Source organism: Phacochoerus africanus, chromosome 1 (assembly GCF_016906955.1).
Source record: "Phacochoerus africanus isolate WHEZ1 chromosome 1, ROS_Pafr_v1, whole genome shotgun sequence".
NCBI classification, from domain to species: Eukaryota; Metazoa; Chordata; class Mammalia; order Artiodactyla; family Suidae; genus Phacochoerus; species Phacochoerus africanus.
In genome coordinates, this window is record NC_062544.1 from 149,143,835 (window position 1) to 149,164,084 (window position 20,250).

The following is a 20,250-nucleotide window of genomic DNA, read 5'->3' on the forward strand; positions in this document are numbered from 1 at the left end:
CAAACCTGGGAAAGAGGCCTGGCATAATGTGTGTATATAGTTCTGTCATTTCATCACCTGTGTAGATTACCCTCTTCACAAAGAGGCTCCTTGACCATCATCTCCCTGCCTCCTGTTATCTCTAACCGCTGGTACCTGATGGTCATTAACCTATTCTCCATCTCTGTACAAAATGGAATCATACAGTATTTGACCTTCTGAGATTGGCTTTTTTCACTCAGCATAAAGCCCTGGAGATCCATCTAAGTTGTAGTGTGCACCAAGAGTTTGTTACTTTTTGCTGTTGAGTAATATTCCCACTAACCTGTTTTCTTCTGTATTATTTTGCACTGAAGGCTTGTGGTCTCCTGAACAGAAGTCTGTCTCCAAGCACAAATCCAGCAGCAAGATCACCTGCTGCAGGTAAGTTAAGGGCAGCTGTGAAGGTAGTTTCATGTTTCCTGCTCTTCAGACTCAAAATCTGGTTTGTTCATACAGTAGAGAAGGTCTTTTACTCCCTAGCTGGTGTGGGCCCCGTGTTCCCTCTTTTCTTTCATAGTTTCCTTAATGGGAAGAACCTGTGCTTTGATTATCAAGCAGAAGAGAACTGCAGGTTGCCTTTGTGTGATTATCTAGCACCAGCTTCTTCAGCCTCTAGCTGTGCTCTGGGGAGGCGAGGCTGTCCTTGTCCAGGTAGCACGTGTGCTGGAGAAAGCATGGGCTTTGATCCTAGATCTGGATTCCAATCCACATTCAGTGGCTGATAGGCTCTGTGACCTCAGGAGGTTCCTCATTTGGAATGTGGGGATTAAGATGCTGAATTGATAGGGCTTTTGTGAAATGCACCTAAGCTAAGGAGTTTAAGGCAAGCAGCACAGTGCCTGGCATATGGTATACACTGTGAAGCCTTTCTTTCATTCAGCATCTGTCAAGCACCTGTTCTAGATGCTGGGAATAGCTAGGAGGCAGATTTTGCTCTTAAGTAGCTCTGGAAGTGGGAGGAAGTTGAAATGGGGAGCGGGGAGTGGAGAGTGGCCCAGCGATGCAGGCGGAGCAGAGGGCCATTGTTCACAACAGAAACAGGGTGTGCCAAGGAGCAGGTGCTCCTGCCTTCACAGCTCACCATCTGATTTCGGGAAGAAATGAGACCTCTGATTCCTACAGCAGGACCTGGATGAGCTCAGTTATTGCTGCCTCATCAGACTAATTCAACCAAGGCATCAGCCTCACTGGTTTTACCCTCTGTGTGTTCCTCTCCCCTCCCCGTGACCTTTGTTGCTATTCGAACAGCTGGACAAATGATGGCCAATACCTGGCTCTGGGGATGTTCAATGGGATCATCAGCATACGGAACAAAAATGGCGAGGAGAAAGTGAAGATCGAGCGCCCAGGGGGCTCCCTCTCCCCCATATGGTCCATCTGCTGGAACCCTTCCAGGTGACTGGACAGCTGTCCTCCTCCTAGGCAGGTCCTCCTTCGAGGATGGCCTTCCTCAGTGGGCTGAGTTCTGTCCCCTTCCCAGGGGCTCCATGATTCGGAGGCGTCTCACCCCAGTTGACTGATCTGTTTTGGAACCTATCCATTTGAATGGAATTTTTTAAGAGCCCATCTTGAGTTTCTGTAATGAATTCCAGAAAATTTAGCTGAGCAGATGAGCTATCTAGGCCAGCCCAAAATATGTGTGTGTGTGTGTGTGTGTGAGAGAGAGAGAGAGAGCGAGAGAGTGCACACATGTGTGTGTATGTGACTCAGGAGGGCCATTTCCTTATGAACTAATAGCTCACCACTCTGCTGTGGCTTCACTTTGGCTTTTCTCCTTTTCACTTCTTCCCTCGAAGTCTGGGCAGAGTATTTGCCCACTTAATAATAAATAGCTTTTTCATGAGCCTTTTTTGCTGCCCTTGCCAAAAAAGTCAAAATTAGGCATATATTTCCAAAGCCTGTAGTTCCACAAAATATTGGCATCTACCTTCTCAAACCTTATACATACTTTCCTTCCTATGCCCATGTAATTTTGACAGTAGACTAATAGCTTTAGATCCTCTTGTATAATCCTGTAATATTTACTCAACCACCACTCTCCACCTGCCTCCACCAGAGTCCTCTGGAGGTAAAGGACTTAATTGTTTACAGCCCAATGTCATTTTATAGGTGGTGCTTACTTGATTTAGAAGGTTGTTTAATTTCATTGCCTTTCTTACATCAGATTATTATACTTCTTCCTGAATAATTTTGTCCAACCCAGGGCTGTACCATGTGTATCTAATGCCTTCAAAGGCCATTAGCCTAGCCCAGGGTTCCTGTTGTTTGATTTTTGTGGCCACAGATGACTTTGTGGCTTCAGGGTACCATTTTTAATTCATGAGAAGCAGGATGCCTAGTGTACCTGGTTGCTGTCCTCTTCCGGCAGGTTTCAGGGGCTTCTTGACAGGTTTTGAAATTATAGCTTCGGTGTAGTTCTAGGCAACGTGATTGTGAACAACTGCTTACTGTCTGCAGCCGTTGGGAGAATTTCTGGATGAACAGAGAGAACGAGGATGCCGAGGAAGTCCTTGTCAACAGATATTTTCAGGAAATCCCTTCAGTTCTGAAGTCAGCTGTGTACAGTAGTCAGGGTAGTGAGGCAGAGGAGGAGCAGCCTGAGGACAAGGACGACGGTCCCAGGGACGACAACTCGTGAGTGTGTCCTGGAGCCAGGGCCCTCCTGCAGGGTCAGCCCCCAGCACAGCCCTGCCGAGGCAGGTCCTGCTCAGAAGCTCTTTACTAAGAGGGCCCCGGGAGATTCTCCAACATGGGGGTCCCAGCCTTCACACTTGTGTGTGGGTTATAAAATGCTTCTTTGAGACACGTGAGGAAATACTGAAAAGCCTAAAGGAGAAAGTTTGACTATTCTGTAAAACTCCATCCCCTCAGGAAGGCATGGTTAGCATTTTAGTGTATTTCCCATCAGTCTTTAGTGCATTAATAATGAACTTAATCATACCCTCCTTCCTTTTTTTCCACTTAACATCATAGAGTGAACTCTTTCCAGTAATGCTGGAAAGTAATGAACATGACTTTAGTTGCCTACCTAGTATGCTTGGCGTGGATGCACCGTAGTTCACGGAACATTTCCTCTCTTAGGTCACCTTTGCTAGCCTGTTTCCACACTGTTCCTCACCTTGCATTTGCTAGGACACAGGTCAGAGAGGAAGTTCCATCTTTTCCATAGGCCTCTTGCCATATCCTTGCTGTCTAGCCGTCCTTCCTCCTCTTCAGTAGGGAACAGCATTGGCAGGCTGCAGTGGGGGAGCCAGGATATTCTGACTGGACAAAGTGATCCAGCTTAGGACTTTCTCACTGTTCTGTTTTGCTTGGGGTTCCTTGGAAGCAGGAGGTGGGGTGGAGAAAGAAAGGAAAGGGTGGGCTTCAGGTCCCCATCTCTGCTTCAGCCAGAGCAGACCTTTTAACTGCTTGACACAAGTTTTTGGTTTGGTAAAGAATCCCGCTCCCCAGGGGGAAAGGGAGCAGAGGAGGTCGAAAACCACCCATCCTGCTTTCCGTGGCTGAACCCAGCCCAGAGTTGTGTGTGATCTCCGCAGGAGGGCTCACTGCAGCCAGGCCCAGGATCATGTTTGGAGTCCAGTGCCATTCTCACCAAGTCCACCTGTGGTGCTGCCCATCATTCTCCATCTTCATCTTTTCCCCCTCAGTTAGGAATTAGTGCTGATGTGATTTGCCATTCTGCCGCTCTCAGCCTAGGATTTTCAGATAGGGCTGTACCATGCTTTGCCTGCATATCTCATAGTGCTGCCAGATGACCTCAAGGCCTTGGGCTCAAAAAGCTGGAATTAATGAACAAAAGGAGGCACATTAGGTGAGTTAAGACCAGGACTCAAGGGCAGGGAAGGTCTCTCTCTTGACCTAGATTCCTGAGTGGCCTGATCCCCAGCCTTAGCTGAGGAGGTTCCTCCTGTGCTGGCCCACAGCCCCAGTTCCAAGACACTGAACCCTAAGGCACGCAGTTTTCAAAGGCGGTTGTTGCTCTTGGAGCTGCTATTCTCTTTTATTAGATCCAGTCAGAAACGAGTTCACCTGTGTGAAAACCCCAACTGTGAGGGAGCCTAGCTTCAGGTGTTCATTTCCATCTCAAGGAAGAGCAAGCAGGGTTCCCCTCTGTCATTAAAAAATCAGACGGTCCACACCTTCCCACCCTAGAAGACACATCTCTAGTGCTCTGGGGTCTGCAGTCCTGCTCTTTCCTAGCCTTGCTCCTGGGAGGCTTTGGAAGATGATATCGCCTCCTCATGTGGCAGTGTCCGGGCTGGGGCTGCACAAGCCACCTTCATGGGAGGGCGGGAGTTAGGTGAAATAAGGTCCAGGGAGGGCTGAGCCTCACCTTGCCTCTTCCCATGGGACTGGTTGATGGATTGGGCCACATTACCGCTTTTGGCCTCTGTACTCCTGTACAATATTTGGCAATCTGACAGCCTGGCCAGGGCTTTTCTTTTTTTTCCTGTTGTTTGTTCAACCCTGAGGGCTACACTCATCAGCATGCCATGGCCCCTCATAACCTCTTTTGTTTTCTGTTGATTAGAGAGGAACATAATGACATCCTGGCTGTTGCTGATTGGGGACAGAAACTTTCCTTCTACCAACTGAGTGGAAAACAGGTATGCGGCTCTGTACAACTGTGGGAGATACAGTTTCAGTTGTGCCTGTTTTAGTCTGTTGTCATGTTTTGAGATTATATCATTAGTAATTATACTCTCTTTTTGTTAGCTCCTATTTATTGTGCATTTACTGCGATACCTGGTCCTGTGCTCAATGCTGTACATAACTTTATCTCATTCAATTCTTACAAAGCCCTGTGAAGTAGCTACCTTGTTTATCAACTTTTTAGAAATGAGTAGACAAGACTTAGAGTAGTGGAGTTCCCATCATGGCTCAGTGGTTAATGAATCCGACTAGGAACCATGAGGTTGCAGGTTCGGTTCCTGGCCTTGCTCAGTGGGTTAAGGATCCGGCGTTACCGTGAGCTCTGGTGTAGGCCAGCAGCTACAGCTCCGATTCGACCCCTAGCCTGGGAACCTCCATATGCTGCGGGAGCAGCCCAAGAAATGGCAAAAAGACAAAAAAAAAAAAAAGACAGAGTAGTGAAATAAATATTATGCCCAAGGTCCTGCACTGCTAGTAAATGGTGGCACCTGGGATTGAAACACAGCTTGGTCTCTAAAGCCCTGGTCTTAGTCATGACCCCAAGTTCCTGTATTTGCTTTATTCATTTTATTTTCATGAGCAGCTGCTAGGCCAGCCCTTCGTATGTTAGGAGCTGCTGTAAGTCAATGCCTCTCCTGTGCGAGAGCTCGCAGGCTCTTGTTGGCGTATCGAGTAGGGACAGGCTCCACAGCCAGCAGTCCCAGTGCAATGTGATATGTGGCAGAAGAGCTGTAGAGGGACTGGTGTAAACACGCAGAGATGACAGCACTGCTTGGTGGAGACAGGAGATTGTTTAGAGGTGACCTTTGAGCAAGCCAAGCAGGAGTTTGCCAGGCAAAGGAAACAGTATCTGCAAAGGCAGGGAAGAATGAAGTTCAGGGAGCAGTAAGTTGTTCTGGGTGACTGGATCCCCAGACTTGTGGATAAAGATGGAGTTAGGAAGATGGGAACATGATTGTAAAGGACCTGAATAGTGTGAATAAGAAGTTTCAACATTGTATGCTGTAAGTATTCAGGAGTTGTAGATCCAATTAGGGAGTGACCTGGTCAGATTGCTATTTCAGAAGAATTTCTTGTTTCTATGGAGAGTAGATTAAAATAGAGCCTGGGAGTTCCCGTCGTGGCGCAGTGGTTAACGAATCCGACTAGGAACCATGAGGTTGCGGGTTCGGTCCCTGCCCTTGCTCAGTGGGTTAACGATCCGGCGTTGCCGTGAGCTGTGGTGTAGGTTGCAGACGCGGCTCAGGTCCCGCGTTGCTGTGGCTCTGGCGTAGGCCGGTGGCTACAGCTCCGATTCAACCCCTAGCCTGGGAACCTCCATATGCCGCGGGAGCGGCCCGAGAAATAGCAACAACAACAACAACAAAGACAAAAGACAAAAATAAAATAAAATAAAATAAAAATAAAAATAAATTTAAAAAAAATTAAAAAAATAAAATAGAGCCTGGTCGTAGGAAAACCTGTTAGCAGGCAGGAGACACTGAGGATTAGAGTGAAGGTGGTGGGGGCAGCTTGCACCACATCCAGGCAGGTGAGAACTATAGCCTGTTCAGTGGAACCTTTGTTTAATAGCATTGTTATTCTGCAAAGAATGTCCTGCTGGAAAAGAAAGTTTTCAGGTAGTATAACTTACCTTTGGCGCCATTTCTTCTATCTCATCTTACTTTTGGTCATTTCTTTTATAATTAAATAAAGAAAAAAAAAAGGTAGTGGATAGTGAAGTTTTCTCGGTTTCCCATGGCTGATTTCCTGAAGCCTCATTTTTATTATTTTGTATCTAGCCCTGTCTCTATATATTCCTCCATTTAATGTGTGTAGATCATTATTCAACAGATATTTATTGGCATATCTACTGTGTACCATACACTGGGTGTGGGTATTGGAAGTCCTGGAAACAAAAGTCCTTGCTACACAGCGAAGGAATGGGGTCTTTTGCTGTGGTGACAGTGAGACTTTCAGCATGGTGGTCAGGGCCAAGAAAAATATCTTGCATGTACGCAGCTCTAGAGCTCATGTTCTGGCCCACAGTTTTTAAATGATAAACAACCTCACTCTCCTGAGATAGCTTATTTGGGGCAATAAAATTGTTTCCTTAGTAGTGTAGTGTCTTTTACATCTGGAAAGATTTAGAATTAAATATAGGGTGATGAAGTAGGTTAAACCTGTACTTTTGTGTTAGGCTTGAGTATAATGTATATTTTTTGCATTTTAAGTGTTGTAATTTTTTTTTCCTGTCTTTTCAGGGCCTCACCAGCAGCATATGGAGGTTCCCAAGCTAGTAGTTGAATTGGAGCTGCAGCTGTGGGCATATACCACAGCCGCAACAACGCAGGATCTGAGCCAAGTCTGCAGCTTACACCATAGTTCATGGCAATGCCGGATCCTTAACCCACTGAGTGAGACCAGGGATTGAACCTGTGTCCTCATGGATACTAATCAGATTCGTTTCTGCTGAGCCATGATGGGAACTCCTTAAGTGTTGTAATGTTTAAGTGAATCTGGCTTAATAATAATAACAGTGAACATTTATTGAGTTTCAGGAGTTGTATAAACTCTTTATAAGTTTAACTCTTTTAATCCTTATAACAACTCTATGAGGGTATGTACTCTCAACACCACTTTACATGAAAGAAAATTGAGGCACAAAGAGGTTCAGTAACTGCCCAAAGATGGATCACACAGTTTAGTTAGTGGCCAGGTCTGGACTGGAACCCAGCCAGACTGGTGCTGGAGTCTGTGTTAGGCTCTCTCTCAGAGTTGTCTTGTGATGATCAGTTAAAAGTTGTAGTTGAGGAGTTTCCATTGTGGCTCAGTGGTAACGAACCCAACTAGTATCCATGAGGATGCGGGTTCCATCCCTGGCCTTGCTCAGTGGGTTGAGGATCCGGTGTTGCCATGAGCTGTGGTGTAGGTCACAGATGCAGCTTGGATCTGGTGTTGCTGTGGCCATGGCATAGGCTGGCAGCTGTAGCTCTGATTCGCCCCTTAGCTTGGGCACTTCCATATGCCATACCTGCGGCCCTAAAAAGACACAAAAAATATAATTGATCAATTTTATTCTTCTAATTTTAATTGTAAAGATATAAGAAATTTTTATTAAATACCTAAGCAACATTGGAATGTTAAAGAGATTTATTATATTTTTTGCCTTGAGGCTGTGGGGGAGCTCACGGAACTTCTTAACACTATACATCTGTCTGTTCTGTCACCAAATGGGGAAATTTTTGTTTTCTTTTTTATGGCTGCAGTTGTGTCGTGTAAAGTTCCCAGGTTAGAAATTTGGGGAAATTTTGGTTAATTCTGTAAATAATTTTTCTCTTCCATTCTCTTCTGTCCTTCTGGGACTCCATTTACACGTTAAACCTTTTAACATTGCTCTCCAGGTCACCGAGGCCCTGTTCACTTTTTAAATCTTTTTTTTCCCACTCTGATCTTGAAATTGGAGGATTTCTGTTGCTCAGCCTTCAACTTTACTCTTTTTTCATTTATAATATTTTCAGTAAGCCTATCCAATGACTTTTTGTTTCATTTATTGCGTTTTTCTGTTCTAGAGTTTCCATTTAGTTCTGTCCTATTTGTTCATTCATTACAAGTGTATTTCCCCTTATATTCTTTTTTTTTTCAGTTTACTATTTTTTTAAATTTATTGTTTATTTTATTTTATTTTATTTTTTATTGTTATTTCCCCCAACACACTTTTTTTCCCCACTGTACAGCATGGGAACCTAGTTACACTATTTTCCCTCATATTCTTTTTTCTTTTTCTTCCTGCGGCATATGGAAGTTCCTGGGCTAAGGGTCAAATTGGAGCTGCAGCTTCTCCATAGGCTGTGCCTATGCCATAGCTAAAGCAACTTGGGATCTGAGCCACATCTGCTACCTATGTTGATGCTCTCACAAAGCTGAATCCTTAACCCACTGAGCGAGGCCAGGGATCGAACCTGCATCCTCATGTATGCTAGTTGGGTTCTTAACCTACTGAGCCACAATGGGAACTCCTCTTTCATATTCTTGACTGTAGCCATAATGGCCATCTTAAAGTTCTCATCTCCCAGTTGTATTATCTGAATCATCTTGAGGTCAGTCTCTATTGATTGTTCTTTCTCTTGAATATGGTTCACACTTATCTGCTTTTTGGAATTTGGGGTTATATTCTGAACATTGTGAATGATCCATCATAGGGACTCATTTCTGCCATGTTCCACTGAAGATTATTGTGTAGTTTTTAAAATTTCTTTCTTAAGCAGGTAGTTAATAAATTGTATCGTTATTGTGAATGATCTGTCATAGGGACTCATTTCTGTCATGTTCCACTGAAGATTATTGTGTAGTTTTTTTTAAATTTATTTCTTAAGCAGGTAGTTAACAAATTGTATCTTTCCAGTACGGGCAGCAGCTGGATTCTCTGTTCATTTGTTCAGCCTTCACTAGGCTGTTTGGTATCTGCCCCCCATGTATATAGTTAAAGGGGCTGCAGGTATTTAGCAGTGTATGTGCATCCCCTCTGCATCTGTGTGCTCATATGTCAGGGTGGTGACAGGGTCTGCCCATAGGCAAAAAAACCATTAAAAAAAATGAGGAGCTCACCTAACACCATTCCCTTCCAAGTGCACTTGTGTCTTAAGACTTTGCTTCTGGTTGCTCTCCAGTGTCTCCAGGTGCTTATAGGTGTCCCAGAGGTTACAATGTTACCTGTAGGAGAGTTGGTGGGAGCTGTTGAGTGTTGTGGAAGCTACAGGCCTTCTGTCTATATGACTCAAGGTTTTTCAGTTTTCTTATTAGAGTTCCTGTCATTATGTAAGTTTGAGGGAAATTTGATTAATTGAAATTTGAAATAGGCATTTGAAATTTTTCAAAATAAAAATGGAATATATTAATCATTAAAGTTTAAATTACTTTAAGGGAATTAAGGTGTAAATGAGGTTGACTAAGGGTTTTTATGGGCTGCTCAAAATTGAATTCAGTAAAATTTAATCAAGGGCCTATTTTCAATTAGTTGTTTACTCTTATTAGACTTATAAATAGGAAACAGTTGTAATTTTTTTTTATTTTTTGCTTTTTAGGGCCATACCCATGGCATATGGAAGTTCCAGGCTAGGGGTCAAATCAGAGCTACAGCTGCCGGCCACATCCACAGCAATGTGGAATCTGAGCTTTGTCTGAGACCTATACCCCAGCTCATGGCAAGCTGGGTCCCCAACCCACTGAGCAAGGCCAGGGATCAAACCCGCATCCTCATGGATACTAATCGAATTTGTTTCTACTGCCCCACGATGGGAATTCCCCAAAACTGTTGTAAATTGAACTTGAAAACTTAAGGAGAAATCAGGTTTTTAGAGTTATTTCTTTTGTGTGTGTGTGTGTGTGTGTTTTAGGGCCACACCCATCGCATATGAAGGTTCCCAAGCTAGGGGTCAAATAGACACTGCAGCTTCCAGCCTGCGCCATAGCCACAGCAATGCCAGATCCAAGCCACATCTGTGACTCACACCACACGACAACACTGTATCCTTAACCCACTGAGCGAGGCCAGAGATCAAACCCACATCCTCATGGATATTAGTTGGTTTTGTTACTGGTGAGCCACAGTGGGAACTCCTAGAGTTATTTCTTGAATAAAGTGATTATTAGTTTAATAAAGGTAGTCAAAAATAGTCTGTTTAGGAGTTCCTGTCATGGCGCAGTGGTTAACGAATCCGACTGGGAACCATGAGGTTGTGGGTTCAGTCCCTGCCCTTGCTCAGTGGGTTAACGATCCGGCGTTGCCGTGAGCTGTGGTGTAGGTTGCAGATGCGGCTCGGATCCCGCGTTGCTGTGGCTCTGGCGTAGGCTAGTGGCTACAGCTCCGATTCGACCCCTAGCCTGGGAACCTCCATGTGCTGCGGGAGCGGCCCAAGAAATAGCAAAAAGACAAAAAAAAAAAATAGTCTGTTTAGTCACAGAAGGCTCACTCAGAGGCAGCAAAAGACTCCAGTGACAAGGGGCCTCGGCTCTATTGGAGTGACATCAAATTGTGTAACTACAGAGCAGTGAGAGAAACTGGGAGATGTAAGCACAGGGCCATGGGAGCACAGGAAGTGGGTCTGAATCAGGCCTCAGGTGGGTGTGGAGACTGGGATGTTTCTGGGGGATATGACACCTGGCAGAGAAGAGGGAAAGGGCACTCTTGGCCAGGGATGGGGCATGTGGAGAATGGCACCTGTGACATCATGGAGGAGTGAAAGAGCGAGGGCCACCTAGGAAACTGAGAAATTTGTTTTGTTTGAGAGAAGGATCTTGGGAACTGAGCTCAGGAGTTTAATCTTCATCCTAAAAGTGGAGGGGACACTACCAAAAGTGGAAAGACAGCACACAAGAAATGGAAGAAAATTTTACAAATCATTTATCTGCTTCAGGACTTGCATCTAGAATATGTAAAAAACTTTTACAATTCAATAATAAAAAGAACCCAATTCACACTTGGAAAAGGGATCTGTATAGACATTTCTTCAAACAAGATATACTTGTGGCCAGTGAGCACATGGAGAGATGCTCAACACCATTAACTACTGGGGAGATGCAAGTCATACTCACATGAGACACCATTCACACCCACTAGGAGCCCTTTATTTATTATTATTTTTTTTGTTTGTTTTTTTTGCTATTTCTTGGGCCGCTCCTGCAGCACATGGAGGTTCCCAGGCTAGGGGTCGAATCGGAGCTGTAGCCACTAGCCTACGCCAGAGCCACAGCAACGCGGGATCCGAGCCGCATCTGCAACCTACACCACAGCTCACGGCAACGCCAGATCATTAACCCACTGAGCAAGGGCAGGGACTGAACCCGCAACCTCATGGTTCCTAGTCGGATTCGTTAACCACTGTGCCACGACGGGAACTCCTAGGAGCCCTTAATATACTACTCGTGTGAGTACAGAGTAGTACAGTCATTTTTCAAAAGTCTGCAAGTTCCTGAAAGGTTAAACATGAAGTTAATATATGACCCAGCAATTCTACCCCAAGGTATATTATATATGTAAGAAAGATGTCCAGGAGTTTCTGTTGTGGCTCAGTGGGTTAAGAACTCAGCTAGTATGCAAGTTCAATCCCTAGCCTTGCTCAGTGGCTTAAGGATCCCATGTTGCCACAAGCTGCAGTGGAGGTTGCAGATGCAGCTTAGATCCTTCATTGCTGTGGTGTAGGCCGGCGGCTGCAGCTCCAATTCAGCTTCTAGCCTGTTAACTTCCATATGCTGCAGGTGCAGCCCTGAAAAGAAAAAAAGAGAACATATATCCGCATAAAAATTTGTACACAAATATTCATATCAGTATTATTCATAATAGCCCAAAATAGGAACAACCCAAATGATGAATGGAGAGTATCCACACAATGGAATGTTATTCAGCAATGGAAAGGAATGAGGACTGCTAAATGCTGCAAGGATGAACCAGTTGCAAATGGGCACATATTGTAAGATTCCATTTATATGAAGTGTCCAAAATAGGCAACTCTTTAGACACAGGAAGTAGATTAGTGGATGCCAGGGGATGGAAAGTGGGAGGATTGGGATTGACTGCTTACAAGTATAGGGTTTCTTTTTGGGGTGTTGGAAATGTGCCAGGTTTAGTAATGATGGTTGCACTACCCTGAATATATTCAAAGGCAATGAATTGTACACCTTAAGTCGGTGAATTGTGTGGTATGTGAAATACCTTGATAAGTTTGTAATAAAGAGAGGATGGGTGTAGTTTCAGAATAAAAGATAGTTTCAAAAAATTGAATAGACTTAGTTGTGTGGGAAGAAAAAAAAAGAAAAAGCTAAGGGGGAACCAAGAACTCTAGCAAGGTCCATGTTCCTGAGGAAGGTAGGTGTGCGGGGGGGAAAGAGCATCCCATCCCAGGCTCTGGTTGGCCAGGAACAGTTAGGCTGGACTGGGGGAGACACTGGAGGGTTTGGCTGGGTGGAGGGGTAGGGTGCTTCAGAGGACTGGCTGCCTTCAGGATGGAATCACACAGGGGAGAATGCTGGCCAGCTCTCCCCTGCCTTCTCAACTCCCTGCTACAAGTTGGAGGGATTGTGATTATTGTGGATTCAGAATTGGATTTCCCTTGCTGTGTTCTCTTTCCTCAGATTGGGAAGGATCGGTCTCTGAACTTTGACCCATGCTGCATCAGCTACTTTTCTAAAGGGGAGTACATCTTGCTGGGGGGGTCAGACAAGCAAGTATCCCTTTTCACCAAGGATGGAGTGCAGCTTGGGACTGTTGGGGAGCACAACTCCTGGGTCTGGACGTGTAAAGCAAAACCCGATTCCAACTACGTGGTAAGATGAGCATGTTCTTTTGTTGGGCCATTGCCTAAGTAGTCCCTAAACATCACTGTGTTTAGCCTGTTAGGTCCTTGATGTGTGTTCCTGATGTTTTCTCCACAGAGAGCTGGGAATTGACACTCTCTTTCCCTGCAGGTGGTAGGCTGCCAGGATGGTACCATTTCCTTCTACCAGCTTATCTTCAGCACTGTCCACGGGCTCTACAAGGACCGGTATGCCTACAGGGACAACATGACTGATGTCATCGTGCAGCACCTGATCACTGAGCAGAAAGGTACATGGCAGCTGTGGCCTCTGCCCTCAGACACTGGGAAGAGGGGCAGGTTGTGAGGGCTGTTGTCAGGGCACATGGAATGGTAGGAAATGCTTCTCCTTGCTCTTTGGGAAACATCAGGTCCTTCTTTTTTTCTTTTTTTGTGGATTTTTTTTTTTTTTTTTGGTAGCAGGGGTGCGTGGAGATGATGTAGATGTCTTTGAAAATCTAATGAAAGCAATAAACCCTCTTTCTCAAAAAAAAAAAAAAAAGCACAGACTCAGAAAATTTTGTGGATAATACTGAGAGAGGGAAGTGGCCTCCCTGACTAAGGGAGGATAACATGTGGCAAGTCAGAGTTGGGGACTGACCTGCACGGATCTCTGCGGACCTTTTCCTCTCTGGTTATAGTCATTTCTGGTTACTTCTCCCCTGGGCTCCATCTCCACTTGCCCACTGACGGGTCCTTCCCCCAGAGATAAGCAGGCAGTGGGGTGCCAAAGACTTGGTCAGGAGATCAAGACTCCAGTCAGTCCCAACCTTAGTCCCCTCTTTTGTCCATCCAAATGGCCATGCTGGTTAAATGGGCTGAGAGTCTACTTATTTCAAGTGCGTCTGTATCCAGATGTGCTGGCCCTGGCTGTGCCCCGTGTCTAGGGATCCAGGTTGAGAGTTGTCTTGCACATTCAGATGGTATCCTCTGGTGGAAGATTCCAGCTCTGATGGTGGGGGTGCAGCTGTGCGGGCAGCTCCCTGGCATCTTTCCCAAGGACACTCTCTCTGCTTGGCCTGTAGCGGGAGTGTGAGAGCCTATAGTGTGTACCAGAAACTGCCTTCAGTTCCCTGTTGTCGAGGGGTGGTGGGTGTGGAGTGGCGAGAGGTATGGGCAGTTAGATGGGCTCCTGATCATCATGGGTCCCAGTGCCCTGCTGAGGAGTTTAGGTTTATGCTCAGCAAATGATATTATTAAGAATTTTACTTTCACCCTCACTGTAAGCTTTGGATCACAAATACTGTATACAACTTTGGAACTCAGTGTTTAGCAGAGCTGATTGTACATATTAGACATTATACTATAAAGATTTTTTGATGAGAGCGTCTCCTTTAATTGCCAGTAGCATTAAGTAAATGATAGCTTTTAATTTCTCTGCCTTCTACCTTACTTAACAACCTCTTGCTAGAGGTAGATTTTTTTTTTTCCTTTGGCAGTTCGGATTAAATGCAAAGAGCTTGTCAAGAAAATTGCCATCTACAAAAATAGATTAGCTGTCCAGCTGCCCGAGAAAATTCTCATCTACGAGTTGTATTCAGATGACTCCTCAGACATGCATTACCGGGTGAAGGAGAAGATTGTTCGGAAGTTCGAATGCAATCTGCTGGTGGTATGTGCCAACCACATCATCCTCTGCCAGGTAGGCTGCGCGGCTCAGAGGGGGCTTCCTCTGTGACAGGCTCCCCCTAAGGATGGGGTCACAACTCTCAGCTTTAAAATTGGTCACTAGGAAGCCAGCTCAGTGGGTGCACATTGCTTTCATTATGTTGACATTTAGATGAGTCAGACCCTACCAGAAAGTCCCAGGACATAAATGGGAAAATATTTTTTTGTATTACAGAGTACTTTGTTAAACTGGAATCACATCTGTTTTAATGACTTAAAGCATACATTGATATCCCACAATTGAAGATCAATTTTGGGGAAGTAAACATAGACACATAAAAATTTATGATACCTTTTAGTTAAACAACAACAAAAAAATACATGGTATCAACTCAAAATAGTAAAGGAAGTTTCACTTTCTGAGAATTCTTTTCACAGAAAAAAAAGTTCTCAACTAAGAGCTTCCTAGGAGATGTCTGGGTTAGTGCTAAGAGTCTGGAAAGACCTTGAGAGAAGGCCAGCCCAGCATCTTTCTTGGAAGTAAAGGTAAATTTGGTTTCACGAAACTAGGCCTGTTGAAGTGATAAAACTAGAGTTCCCACTGTGGCACAGTGGGTTAAGAATCCAACTTCAGTGGCTCAGGTTGCTGCAGAGGCATGGGTTCAATCTGGCATTGCTGTGGCTGTGGTATAGGTCACAGCTGTGGCTTAGATTTGATCCCTGGCTTGGTAACTTTCATGGGGAGGCCATGTGTGAAGGTGTAACAGTGCCAGTCCTGGGGTCTAGATGGGCTTCGTGGATTCTTAGTGTGGAGGTATTTTTCTTTTTCCTTGTCTTTTTTTTTTTTTTTTGTCTTTTTGTTGTTGTTATTGTTGTTGTTGTTGCTATTTCTTGGGCCGCTCCCGCGGCATATGGAGGTTCCCAGGCTAGGGGTCGAATCGGAGCTGTAGCCACCGGCCTACGCCAGAGCCACAGCAACACGGGATCCGAGCCACGTCTGCAACCTACACCACAGCTCACGGCAACGCCGGATCATTAACCCACTGAGCAAGGGCAGGGACCGAACCCGCAACCTCATGGTTCCTAGTCGGATTCGTTAACCACTGCACCACGACGGGAACTCCTTTCCTTGTCTTTTTAGGGCCATACCTGTGGCATATGGAGTTTCCCAGGCTAGGGGTCGAACCAGAGCTGCAGCTGTCAGCCTACACCACAGCCACAGCAATGTGGGATCCAAGCCACATCTGCGACCTACACGGCAGCTCATGGCAATGCCAGATCCTTAACCCACTCAGTGAGGCCAGGAATCAAATCAAACCTGCATCCTCGTGGATACTAGTCAGATTGGTTACTGCTGAGCCATGATGGGAACTCCACGAGGAACACTTTTTCTGTTGAGTATCATGCAGAGAGGCACTTGCTTTTTAGGAGAAGCGGCTGCAGTGCCTGTCCTTCAGTGGAGTGAAGGAGCGTGAGTGGCAGATGGAGTCTCTCATTCGCTATATCAAGGTGATCGGCGGCCCACCAGGAAGGGAGGGGCTGTTAGTCGGCCTGAAGAACGGACAGGTGGGTGCTCCCTTGCATCTGCCATCAGGCTGACTATTTGCAGGCAGACACTGGCGACCAGACTAGTTTAGACCCTGAGATGGGTTCCCAGGGTACAAAAAGGGCTCTCTCCCCCATCCCTCCCACCCTCACCCCGGCACAGGCACACTGGAGGGCTGCCCAGACTTTTGTTTTATGAGGATAGCTTCAAGTCGAAGAAGCAGTGGCTCTCTTACTCCTAGCATGCCACCTGCTAGCAGAGTGGGCACTGCACCCTCTTGGCTGCCTGTAGAGTGGGTTAGTGATTTAAGGTCACCCAGAAGGTGGGAGATTTACTGGAGTAAATTTCAGTTTCAGTGTCTTGCTGGAGAGGGAGGCAGAGGTCATTCCTTAAGTCAGATCCCTACTAGAGCAATAAACAGATTAAGGTGTGGGTTCTAGCCTGTGTCCCAGAGGGTGCTAGTCGTCAGGCTACTGTGAGATGTGCTAAGAAAAATGGACCCCCTTGCTCAAGTAGATGGGGAAAATCTAGGTTACAGAAAGTTAAACAGATTTGTGTATATGTCTTCTTTGCTCAAAATAAGAAAAGTTCTAAGTGGGTTACATGAAAATTTGAAAGTGAAAATACAACTGCATTAGCCTGAGAGCCAAGCTGTCTAGCACATGGCTCATGGCTGAGGCTTGTTGGGCCTTTCCTGGGGACGGGAGTCACGGAGTATGAGATGAGCGGGGTGGCAGAGGAGCAGCACCGTAGGGACGGAAAGCCAGATCCTTCCTCTCAGTCAGCTGTCACTTCCAGTGTGAGGCCGGAGGCCCCAGGCTTTGTGGGCAGGCAGACCTGGGGTCATGTTCATCTTTAGCTGCTCACTAGCTGTGTGACCCTGGCAGGTCACCTCACCTCTCAGGGCTCAGGTTTTACAGAGGAGGAGAATACCACATTTCACAGGGCCATCAGAGATGGTCCGTGGTAGCTGTCTTCCTCGTCACCATCACCTTGCTCTGGTTTCACAAGCTGTCTTGACAGTGTTTATGAGCGCCTTTTGCTGTGTTACATTGTGATTTGGGGCTCGCTAGTGGTATCTCTTAGTCCTGCATTTTTGTAAATGTTGTTAGCAGTCCCTAGTCAAGCAGTCGTTCCAGTGAGTTGGTTGTGTGTAGTGTGACCTCAGATGGACCCCCACTTCTGGTCTCCTGTGGATAAATCCCCCTCTCTGCCCGTTGATGAGTTCTTTTTCCCCCGCACAGAGCATCTGGTGAAGTTGGTGGTAGCTGTTCCCTTAGAGCAGCCTGGCGGTGTTCCAGGGTGTTGTTGCCATGGTGCCTCACACTTTTTCTCTGAAATCTCACCAGATCCTGAAGATCTTTGTGGACAATCTCTTTGCCATCGTCCTGCTGAAGCAGGCCACAGCCGTGCGCTGCTTGGACATGAGCGCCTCCCGGAACAAGCTGGCCGTGGTGGATGAAAACGATATGTGCCTGGTGTATGACATCCACACCAAGGAGCTGCTGTTTCAGGTGACGTCCCAGGGTGCCCAGGACAAGGTCGTCAGATGAGAGACCCTCCCCGCACTTCCCAACCCAGCAGGAGGGGCTCTCACTGTTCCCAGGCAGGACTGAGGGGCCCAGTGAGGTGTAGAGTGTGGGGAAGTCCCCGAGGCCTGACACAGCCTGCCCCTCCCGCAAACAGGCCGCAAGGGCTGGGCGAGCCTTGGGAACTTTAGTTTCCCCATAGGTAAGATGGGCCAGTTACTGTGAGCAGTATGTGAATAGTATGAAATCTAAGTGGGGCACATGTGGACTCTCCGTACGTGGCTTAATGTGAGAACAATTCTTTTGAAAAAGTCTGCTTCTCACCAACTGGAGTCCTGCCTGTATGTTCGAGTGCCCTGTGACAGTCAGGGGCCAGGGTTAGTTGCCTCATCTGAGAGGAGGGAAAAGAGAGGCAGCCTTCTTTCTACTTATTTCCCAAGGACGTGGGAAGAGCTGGCAAAATGTGCAGTCCTCTGAGGGGGTGGGCATTGCTTCCACACCATTTGGTCCTGTGACTGGAAGAGGTGTGTCATGGGAGAAGAGAGCCCATGAGCTCTATGCCCAGCCTGCTGGCTTTCCGCAGGAGCTGTTCCAGGACTTTTCAGGGCTTTCTACGTGGTCAAGGCCATTTGCCTGAGGCAAGTTCCTCCCAGAGCCGACACCCCCTGATAGGTTTCCTTGCCCACTGCAAGTTCCCCTGTGTTATGGGCAGACAGGGGTTCCTTTATCAGGGCTCCTCCTGGTTCTCAGCAGCAGAATCAGCAAGGGTGCATGAGTAGGAAGCTGCTATGGTCGTTGGGAAGGGGACACAAGGTGATTCCCTGGATGATAATCCCCACCACCACCTCCATCCCTTGGAGGCAGAGTAGTTTAGAAAAAAGAAGGAGCACAGGCTTTGTCTTCAGGCAGACCTGGCCCTACTCCTGCCTTCATCACTTACTGTGTGATCTCAAGCAAGTTAGTGACCTTCTGAGTCTCAATTTTTCCTTACTTCTGAAATGCATCTAGGAGTTCCCATCTTGGCTCAGTGGTTAATGAATCCAACTAGTATCCATGAGGACGCGGATTTGATCCCTGGCCTTGCTCAGTGGGTTAAGGCTCTGGTGTTGCTGTGAGCTGTGGTGTAGGTTGCAGACTCATCTTGGATCTGGCATTGCTGTGGCCATGGCGTAGGCCGGCAGCTATAGCTCCGTTTCAACCCCTAGCCTGGGAACCTCCATCTGCCATGAGTGAGGCCCTAAAAAGACAAAAAATGAAGATAAAAAAATAAAAAATAAAATGGAACTAGGATTTGCCCCCTCACAGAATTGCTATAGAACTAAACAAGATACCAGAGTACCTAGTCCAGTGCCTGGCGCTCGAATCACTTCCCCTGACACTGGTCATTTGCGCCATGGATGGGTAGATTAGCAGCCTCCAGGTGTGAATCTGTATCTGAGCCTCAAGCCATTTAGAAGTGGAAGGGTGTGTATCCTCCCTGCCCCTGTGAGCATTCCTCAGGAGGCTGGGAGACCTAAGTGTTCCTACTTATCTTTCTCCTCTCCACTGCCCTGGCCCTCTGGGAATAAAAACTAAAACAGCTATATTGTTTTTTTTTCTCATTATAAAAGTAATCTATGCTCATTATCAATGATTGAAGCATTGTAAAAGATTCTAGGCAGAAAGGTATGAATATCTGCTGGTCCCTGGGGCTCCAGAGCTAAGCAGAAGCCTTTAAGGGGAAGCTGGGGGAAGGAGTGCTCCCAGCCTGGCTGTAGTTTTACATGTGTGAACTACATGCAGAGACAATATTTTCTAATTTTTTTTTCTGTCTTTTTGCCTTTTCTAGGGCCCCTCCCGAGGCATATGGAGATTCCCAGGCTAGGGGTCTAATCAGAGCTGTAGCCATGGGCCTACGCCAGAGCCACAGCAACGTAGGATCCGAGCTGCGTCTGCAACCTACACCACAGCTCACGGCAATGCCAATCCTTAACCCACTGAGCAAGGCCAGGGATCAAACCTGCAACCTCATGGTTCCTAGTCAGATTCATTATCCACTGAGCCACGACGGGAACGCCAGTATTTTCTAACTTTAAATATAATTCACTGTTCTTTTTGTTATTGTAACAGACGATAGGTGCTCATGACCAAAAGAAAACTTCAGGCAAACAAAACATGTAGAAAATAAAAATTACCCATAATTCCACCCACTCCCAAACAATCACTGTTAATTCTTTGGAATAGAGCCTCTGTTTTTGGCCACACCCCTGGCGTGTGGAAGTTCCTGGGCCAGGGAGTTGCGACCTGAGTCACGGCTGTGGCAGCGCCGGATCCTTAAGCCACCATGCCACAGGGGACCTTTGGGGACTATATCCCTTTAAACCTTCCATGACTAGCTTTGTATACTCTTTCTTTAATAGAACCAGAACCTCCTTTTCTGATTTTCTCACTTACTATGTAATGGTTAATATTTGGGATAATAAACTTTTTAAGTAATGCTTATTACAAAATCCCAGCACACACAGGGTAAAGAGGAGCCTGCGTCTATGGCTTGTCAGCCTCTTCTGATCCCCTTCTTCTA

The 20,250-nt window shown here is 46.2% G+C and overlaps 1 protein-coding gene across 5 annotated transcripts in view; it reads left to right on the top strand.

Moving 5' to 3' along the window:
- IFT122 (intraflagellar transport 122) overlaps positions 1-20,250 on the top strand; it is a 73,748-nt gene that overhangs the window by 21,819 nt on the left and 31,679 nt on the right. For 4 of the 5 annotated variants that reach the window (XR_007135071.1, XM_047781450.1, XM_047781425.1 and 1 more), the window contains exons 6-13: positions 336-402; positions 1,270-1,416; positions 4,556-4,631; positions 12,787-12,978; positions 13,120-13,258; positions 14,447-14,649; positions 16,044-16,181; positions 17,511-17,675. Coding sequence is in view for 4 of the 5 variants with exons in the window: in XM_047781450.1 (XP_047637406.1) it covers positions 336-402; positions 1,270-1,416; positions 4,556-4,631; positions 12,787-12,978; positions 13,120-13,258; positions 14,447-14,649; positions 16,044-16,181; positions 17,511-17,675 (1,127 nt within the window). In the remaining variant the exon portion in view is untranslated. Of the gene's footprint in view, positions 1-335; positions 403-1,269; positions 1,417-2,478; positions 2,656-4,555; positions 4,632-12,786; positions 12,979-13,119; positions 13,259-14,446; positions 14,650-16,043; positions 16,182-17,510; positions 17,676-20,250 lie in introns of all 5 variants that reach the window. The other variant, XM_047781457.1, reaches the window with a different exon arrangement.